Consider the following 9403-nt stretch of genomic DNA (forward strand, 5'->3'; position numbering starts at 1 on the left):
AGATGCCAACATGGTGCCGCATCTGGTATCTCTTGCGTGGTCGCTCCCGCCTCTCTTTTCTCTCTATATGTTTTTTCAGGACCTTTGACAGACATGTTGCCCCTCTTTCCCTAAACACTTCAGGGTGAATTTGTTAAAAAACGAGAGCATTCCTTTACCAAAACCACTCCATAATCATCAAAACCAGGGAATTCACCCTCACGCAATACAATTATCTGACTCACAGATTTTAATCAGATTCCCCCAGCTGTCCCAGTGATGTCTCTTGTGAGCAGAAGGAAACACCAGGTGGTACTGCCCTGGGCTGCAGTCTCTTTGGCTTTCCCTGTCTGGTTTCATGACATTGGTACTGGGCATGGTACAGAGCAGTTATCATGTAGAAGATCCCTCAGTCTGGGGATATCTGCTGTTTTCCTGGAAATTTGCATCTGGGGTCGGCACGCTTGGCAGGGCCCGTGGAAGCAGTGGTGTGGTGTGCAGGACAGCCGTCAGTCTGTCCCTCGACTGGTGTTAACTCTGAGCCTGTGGGCGGGTCGTCTGCACAGCTTCCCCACCGCAGAGCTGCTGTGTTTCCCATTTGTCTTTAACAGCTTCGTGTGGGAAGATTCTTTGAGATGTCCTACCATGCACAGTTTTCTCCGCTGACTTTCAGCATTCGTGAGTTAGTCTTGCCTGAAGCAGTTGCTAAGTGACGGCTTCCTAATTTCATTATTCCCTGAACATTAGTTAGTTGGTCTCTACTGTCAGGGAGATTTCCCTTCCTCTCATTTAATTAGTCACTCATTCATTCATTCAAGTATGTTTATATATCAGCAAGGGGTCAGAGATGATTGTTCTAATCAATGAGTATAATCCTTTATTGTCAGGATTTATCCTGGTCAGATTAACAGAGTTGGTCAGTGGAAAGCCCTTCCAGCTATGTGACCTCTGCTGTGTCCCTGAAATAGACACTGAAGCTCCTGTTGTTTTGTGAGCTCCTTCCTCATATTATGATGCACCAAGATATTCCAGGCTCATCTCGGACTTTTCCCGCCCCAGGCCTGTTGGAATCAGCCACGGTCCAGAGAGCTCTGGGGGACTCCTCCTGGTGGATGGTGGTACTTAGCAGCCAGCATCTGGGTGGCAGGTGTGCTCAAAGTTACTGGGGTGTCATAGGAAACTGTGTGTGTGTTTATACATACACGTGTTCAGGCATGTTTGTTACACGTATTACACACATGCATGTGCATGTGTACACGTGTGGTAGTAGTAATAGTGTCAGTTGCTCAGCTGTGCTCAGCTCTTTGTGACCCCGTGGACTGTAGCCCGCCAGGCTCCTCTGTCCATGGAATTCTCCAGGCAAGAATACTAGAGTGGGTTGCATTCCCTTCTCCAGGGGATCTTCCTGACCCAGGGATCAAACCCCGGTCTCCTGCATTGCAGGCGGAGTCTTTACCATCTGAGCCACCGGGGAAGCCCATATATGTATACACTCGCATCTCTACCTGAAAGTGAAAGTGAAAGGTGCTCAGTCGTGTCCGACTCTGCGACCCCATGGACTGTTCAGTCCATGGAATTTTCCAGGCCAGAATAGTGGAGTGGGTAGCCTTTCCCTTCTCCAGAATATTGTCCCAACTCAGGGATTGAACCCAGGTCTCTATCGCAGGCAGGTTCTTTTCCAGCTGAGCCACCAGGGAAGCCCAATCTCTACCTATTTATCCACTAAAAGCCACAAGATCATAACTAATGTTTTAAATTCAGTATATTATATCCACTATATCCACTGAGATAGTTGTTAAAAGTCTGAGGAAATTTCTGAAAATGAACAATGAGGAAAATAGTTAAGAGTGTAATAGTATCCACAACATCTTAGATATTGTGTTAAAATGCTTTTAAAAATGCTTCGATGAAATAGTTATGGATGCGTGGCTACAGCATCAGTCGCAGATTCATTCTTGACATAGAAGGGCAAGGGCAGGAGACCAGTGAAGAGAACCTATTTGTGATTCTTTCTAGTATCCAGGTGTTCATTGCAGCTTAGCAGACGTTGGTTGCATCCTGCTCTCTGTGAGGCACACAGTTGGGACCCCTTCACTCTGTCCAGTGGCCGCATACGACACTGGCCAGGCAAGGTCTGTCACTTGTACAGCATCGCTGACCAACTCTATCAGCACACAGTCCCTCCTCAACCGCTCCTCCCCCGAGAGGTTTTGTGCCCACCGTGGGGTGTATGTGCTTACTTGTACTCTGATCCATGTTCAACTCGTCCAGGTTACGGTGTTGAAAACCCACTTTTCTTTAAGCGTTTAGGCTTAACTCACACATCTTTCTTTATATAAAAATTTTGTAAGTTTTACAAAAACTTAAAAAAATTATTTTTCTTTCACATTCAGGTACCTCATAACTCTGTTTCCCATAAACTTTAAACATTGCTCACATATTTGATTAACGAAAGTATTTAGACATTTGAAATGCTAGTATGAACGTAACGTAATTGACCTTCTAAATCACATAACAGGGCGGCTTAGAATTTTAATGCACTGAATCTTAAAGATCTATTTCAGACTTGTAAATCAGGCAGATGACATTTGGGGAGCATTTGAAATATCCTAAAAAAAAAAATAGCATGCACAAAGCAGCCCAGTGCTCGTCAATGCAACTACACCTGTATCCACACGGCTACTGTGAAAACGGAGGTGGGGTGATTTACTGTGCCGTCTAGTCAGGGGGATAGAATTGGAACTGCAGGCCCACGCCAGAGACCACAGCAGGGGCTCCTGGTCAGCAAAGTGGATGCCCACTGGCCCAGGCCTGACACGCTGTCCAGGTTAGGCACCTGTGGCTGGAGAGGCTCCTCCTGGTGCCCGGATTTTATTGCCAAACTAAGGAGGCTTTCTAAACAGCTTCCTGTGGCTGAGATTTAAATAATCCCATTAGCTTCTACGTCTTAAACCCTAGTGACTTTCCCCAAAATAATTGGGAGGCATTTAGTCCCTCTGGTTTTTATTTCCCGGGGCATAATCATGGTGCAGCTTCTGCATTAAGGCCTAGCGTGAAGGCGGGGTTGATCCCGTGACGCGGGCAGTGGCTGCATCCTCGTCGTCGTCCGCATCGGCACGCTCCCCGTGTTAAGCGCCTTTCCTATCGTGTTGTCGCTTTACTGACATTTTCACGAAAGTGTGAAAACCGCACTGTTACATAAAATGCTCTTTCCGCCTCTTCACCTCACCAGGCCTCCTCTTCTGAAGACATGGGCAGATGGATCGGGATTCTGCTGGCTGAGATGGGGTCCTCGACGGACCCCGGGGCCCTGCACTACGACTACATAGACGTGGAGGTGTCCGCGAGCGTCATTCAGACGGCCAAGCAGACCTTCTGGTAGGTCCTCTGCCGGGGGAGACGGCGCTGACGTTAAACGCCTTTATTCTTTCCCTAGTTTTCCCCTTTTCTGTAAGTGTGTATCTTTAAAGGGGGAAAAAAGAAAAACAGCGGAAGACTCTCCTTTTCTGTATTAATGCAGATTTTGGTGAAATATTTGTCATTTCAACCATCTGTGTTTTCTATTAGAACAGGGTTTGGCAAGCTTTTTGTGCAAAAGGCATGACAGTAATATTTTTGGCTTTGCAGACCAAATGTTAAAACTGCTTAGCTCTGCCACTGTGGTCACAGACATAAATGAATGGACATGGCTGTGTGCCAATAAAACTTGATTTACACACACAGGCAGTGGGCCATATCTGACCCATCGACTGTAGTCTGCTGACCCCTGTATTAGGGAAACAATTCTATAAAGCAGAAATAATTCTCCTTATTGTATAAGTGAAGACTGCATTTTCAAAGCCGTCAATCATATACTTTTAAAACTTCAGTGTGATTTTTTTTAAGGGCTGTTACTGTATAAAAACATTTAAACAATGAGTATTTCTTTCACATAATCATGGCCAGGATAATTAATGCAGCAGTTCTCAAAGTATGGTCCACAGACTGCTGTGGGAATTCAAAACCCTTTTTAGGCAGTCCCAAAGGTCAAAACTGTTCCCATAATGACACTAAGAAATTATTCTTCTTTGCATTTGCATCAGTGATGCAGAAGGAACCAGGGGCAGAGGGGTAAGTTGGCAGGTACCTTAGTACTATCTTAAGTGGTCGCTTAACAAGGTGCTGTGACCACGGTCACCACCACGCCTTTATAGCAAAAGAAGGTGGTGGGTTCACTTGAGACGTCCATGGTCCAGCATTGAAATTGTTCCTGTTTCTGTGAAGGGCCAGAGAGTAGATATTTTTTATTAACGCTCTTGGGTCCACGTCTTTTTGACATTTGAGACGTGGCAGGCAGGACACACAAGTGCTTTATTGACTGAACTCTAGTGTTGTCCCAAGGAAACGCTCTTATGTGACAGAGTCACGAACTCAGCAGCTCCTCCCCAGCCCACCACCTTTTTTTTCCATTTTTACCGGAAAGAACAATTCACAGGTGAACTGTTGTTATTCAGACGTAGGCATTTTCAGACACTTTTTCGAAAATGAACTGAGCGAGCCTCTCATCTCGAGGAAGGTGGCTGGCAGTGTTTGTTGCCTGAAATGGAGTTGAACTTTCACCGAGAATTGAGAACCCTAGGAGCGTTCTGTCTTCCACTCCGAGCCGACGTCTTCCCAGTACGCAGACTTTTGTGATAACATTGGTGGTGATGTTAAGTGTGATTTTTGATATTGTGTAATGAAGTGTGTGCATTTGGAAGGTCTGTGTCAGTCATGCACAGGTCAAACGTCCCTCCCACAAGCAAGAGAAATGAATGGGTATTCATGTCAAAGCGGACAGCAGGTTCACTGATACAGTTTCAGATTCTACATGGCAACGAATCATTAAGAAATTACCACTCGTTGAGTTTTGGTGTAGTATCAAAGAATATCTTCCATGATATTCTGGAAAAACTGTTAAAATACACCTCACTTTTCCAACTAAATATCTGTAGGAGGCTGGATTTTCTTCGCCTACTTCAACCAAAACAACATATTGCAACTGACTGAACGCAGAAACAAGTTTGGTAATCCATTGTCTTCTACTGAGCCAGACATGGAATAGATTTACAAGCATATCAAACAGTACCATTTTTCCCATAAAAAAAAATTTTAAAAAGGTATCGTTAACATTCATAAAAATATGTTGAAATACAGTGGATTTACTGCTGTTATTTTTGAACGAATAAAGGCGAACACATTCCTGAGTTTCAGTTGCAAGTGCCGTCAGCCTCGGAGTGAACACCCACATAAACCAAAGCTCTTCAGCGTCTTCAGTAGGGTGGAACGTGGTGTAGAGATTTAAGATGCAGGAGGACTGCTCGTCTGCCAGAACACGTCTGTGAAAGGAAAACACGGCTGGTTCCTGTTCCGTGCTGTGCAGAGCAGGGGTCGGGCACCCTTTTCTGTGAAGGGCAAGTCAGCGGGCACGTTCAGCTTTGCAGAAAGTGTTCGCCAGCACGACCACCCCACTTTGTCACCATGCTGAGCTCCCCGTGGTCGGGCAAAAGCAGCAGGGCGGTCCTGGAACCAGTGGACATGGTCGCTCCCAGCAGGGGTTTGCTGGGTCCTTTGTGTAAAGTGATGCTCTGTGAGGTTCCGCTGGAAGGAGCACCGGGCCAGGAGGAAGGGACCGGGGTTCTGTCCTGCTGCACCAGGTCCTAAACGGAAAGGTTTGAGACATGTCCGTCCTCACCTGTCAGCGTCCAGCTTCTTTTTGTAGAACACAGAGTCTAGGTAACGTGATATCTGAAACGTGGGGCTCTCGTAGCTCAGATCCCTGGATTCCTGCTTCTGTCTCTCTCGTCCTCGGAGAATCTGGACTGGGGCTCGAGGGAGGCAGATTGAAACAGAGCAGGTGATGGAGTTGTACGATCAGCAAGTGACGATAAATATACCAACAACTGTTGGCAAGCCCACCCGGGCCTCGAAGACCCTGAAACCCTTTGAGTACAAAGAAGATAAACGCAGCTGTTTGCACTATTTGTCTGTTTAACATCAACACCACCGTCTAACTTTTCCACACAAGTGGTGTTTGTGGGGCACTTGAGCAGTCTTGAATGGGGTTGTGGGATGAACGTTAACTTAAAGCTTGGCTAGGGGGCTCGGTAAAGTAAAGATAACGTCGGCCTGTATTAGGAATCGGGCTTCTCTGGTGGCTCCCTGGTAAAGAATCTGTCTGCAGTGCAGGAGACCTGGGTTCAATCCCTGGGTCGGGGAGATCCTCTGTAGAAGGAAATGGCAACCCACTCCAATATCCTTGCCTAGAGAATTCCATGGAGAGAGGAGCCTGGTGGGCTACAGTCTGTGGGGTCACAAAGAATTGGACATGACTGAGCAGTTGAGCATGCACTTGTTAGGAATCAAGCCACCATGTTCCACCCAACTAAGATCAACGGCCTTGACAAAATGAGTTAATCCTATACAACTTTACCGGAAAACCTCCAGGAACGTTAGAGGATTTCTGAAGTCAGACCACCTATACTCTCTCACTTCTGTTGTTTGAAAACCAGAGTGACAGTGATCAAGTGCTCACTGCTCTGTTCATTCTTGTTATTTTTTTTCCCATAATAAGATTCTAATTAGGAAAGTGTAAGTAAATTACAGTGAGTCTCCTAATTGTATAGTAAATAAAGCACATTTAAAGTTGTTTCTAAGGAAACGTAATACCCTTAAGTCCAGTTTTGCACAACCCGCACATCTGCTGCTGCTGCTGCTGAGTCGCTTCAGTCGCGTCGGACTCTGTGCGACCCCATAGACGGCAGCCCACCGGGCTCTGCCGTCCCTGGGATTCTCCAGGCAGGAACACTGGAGTGGGTTGCCATTGCCTTCTCCGTCCGCACATCTAGAGTGACATAAAAGAAAGGAGTTCATGGTCATTAACTGTACTGTTTGCACGTAACTAGTTTCGAAAAGCCTCTCATAAGTCTACATGTAACTACAACAATAATAAGCAAACTGATAACAACATTTAAGAGAAACCCTGATGAAAAATATTTCCCCTAGGACCCAGATGAATGGAATATTCATCTGAACCAAATATGAGAAGGTCACATTTTCGAAAAAGGAACATAGATTGCAATTTTGAAAATTGATTTGTTAAAAACATGCACAAGTTTATGGCTGCAAGAATCTTTGCCGCCCCATTAAAATCTTTATTGGAAATGTCACTTAGCAATAAAGTTTATTTTTATTTATTAGTTTTCTGTTAAACCTTCTGTAACAATTAAGAGAGAAGAGATTTAACAGGGAAACCGTTTTCAAAATATAAAATATGGTAGCCTGACAGTGTAATAAATAGTCTAAGATTAATTTCTGCCTTTATGTAATTGGCAGCCAGTTAGCGAATCTTTTCGAGGTCATTAGGGGAATTTTGTGTGCATTGATTATGTCCGAAGGAGAAAGGACAATGATATATTTTGGGAAGAGGCAGTAGAGGAAAGAATAGTAGTGTGAGGTTTCCTAGAAGAAGTGGTCTGTTGAAGAGTATTAGTAACAATGAAGAGTCGAAGCATGCCTTTCCGTGGCCTGTTTTTAAATAAGACACGATATAGAGGATACAAGGCAGATGCTCTCAAAGTTTCTTCTGGAACTCGTTTCAAGTCGTGCTGGGTAGGAGCCCGTAAGAGAGCCGTGGCAGCACTGGTGATGCTAAAAGCTGTGGATCAGTATGGATACAGAGAAGGGGGCAGACAGACCAGCGGGAGACCGCCACCGCTAGCCACCCTCTCAGCGGAGTCCCCGGGAGATCTTATTCCAAAATGCAGCTCCTGAGAACACGGGCGAACCTTGAAAGCGTTACGGTGTTGTGAGAAGACGATGCGCTCTGGAGACGGGTGGTGTTGCTGGCCGTACAGCAAGGCGCACGTGCCTGGGGCCCCGGAACGGGCACTTAAAGGTGCTTCAGCTGGCGGCATTTCTGTTGTGTGCACTTTACATATATGTATATACACACACATCATATATATATTACATATAAATATATATACACACACATCATATATATATTACATATATATACACACACACACACACACCTCCCGGGGGCCGTAGTGGCAAAGAACCGGCCTGCAAATGCAGGAGACGCGGGTTCAATCCCTGGGTCAGGAAGATCCCCCGGAGGAGGGCACGGCAACCCCCTCCAGGATTCTCGCCTGCAGAATCCCCATGGACAGAGGAGCCTGGCAGGCTACAGTCCATAGGGTCACAGAGATTTGGACACAGCTGAAGCGGCTGAGCATGCACATGTATTTCTGTATCTTACGTTTTGGGTTTAACAAGCGGCACGTGGCCTCGTGTCTCATTAGGTTTCTATGTGGCCAACAGTGGAGCAGGAAGGGTGTCTGGTCAAAAGGCGAGGGACCTTGTGTTTGGCCTTGGATCCCAGAGACCTAGCTGGGGGGCCCAGGTCCCTCTCTGAGAGACGACAGGCAGCCTGGCTGGTGGCCGAGGTCTCTTCCAGCTGGGACAGGACATCCTGTGTGTCTGTGACCTCCCGTTAGGTCTTGTGGATCAGAAGTGACCTGCTGGTGTCTGTTCCTAATGAGTGAGCTTCTGCCCAACCCCTCGTGGTCCACGCTCCCTCCTGGCATCTCTGCCCAGTGGGGACCATGCAGGGGCCGGAGCACGGAGGCCCAGACCAGGCAGGAGACAGCCCCTGGGCAGGGCATCTGTCTCAGAGCAAGGAACAGCCCTGCAGTGCTCACGGGCATTGGAGCACATCCGGCCACAGACAACCCGTGGGGCCGGGGTGGTCATCCTGTGGCCTTCCTCTCATCACCAGCCCTTCACCCCAAAATACCCTCTAATGGGGTATTTAAACCAGAAAATGTTAAATGTGCATCTGAAAGCAAATCCCATCTGTGTTTCTTGTATTCTGTTTTTCCTATACACTGTTGTTATTTCATCGCTAAGTCCCATCCGCCTCTTTTGCAACACCATGGACTGTAGCTCTCCAGGTTCCTCTGTCCACGAATTTCCAGAATACTGGGGTGGGTTGCCATTTCCTTCTCCAGGGGATCTTTCTGACCCAGGGCTTGAACCCATGTCTCCTGCATCTTTTCCTAAATATATGTTAAAGTATTTTAAGTACAGAACAATCATATGCATTTTTGTATCAGGAAAAGAGTTACTTTGTGAGACGGCTGTGTGTCCCGGGTGGGACTCGCTGTGAGTTCTGTGTTCTCCCAGCAGAGGGCAGCACTGCACCCGAGCCGCCGCCCGTGCTCAGGCGGGTGGGTGGGAAATGCAGGTTTAACCCCAGGGCGGATCCTGTACAGCCCCATCGTCTCATTCTCTCAGGAGCCAGGAATCCCAGGGCAGCTTTGTCGCAAGAGTCTGAGAGGCAGGGCTCCCCTTCCCACTTGCTGCCCACAGGGTTGCTCATTTGCCCTGTTTTTTACATTTC

At 46.9% G+C, this 9403-nt stretch overlaps 1 protein-coding gene across 1 annotated transcript in view; it reads left to right on the plus strand.

The window, feature by feature from the left end:
- AFAP1 (actin filament associated protein 1) overlaps positions 1-9403 on the plus strand; it is a 93729-nt gene that overhangs the window by 64925 nt on the left and 19401 nt on the right. The window contains exon 10 of the mRNA XM_010854528.1: positions 3212-3357. Coding sequence (XP_010852830.1) covers positions 3212-3357 — 146 coding nt within the window. The remainder of the gene's footprint in view (positions 1-3211; positions 3358-9403) is intronic.

The sequence above is a fragment of the Bison bison genome, unplaced genomic scaffold (assembly GCF_000754665.1).
Source record: "Bison bison bison isolate TAMUID 2011002044 unplaced genomic scaffold, Bison_UMD1.0 scf7180017864342, whole genome shotgun sequence".
Taxonomy (NCBI): Eukaryota; Metazoa; Chordata; class Mammalia; order Artiodactyla; family Bovidae; genus Bison; species Bison bison.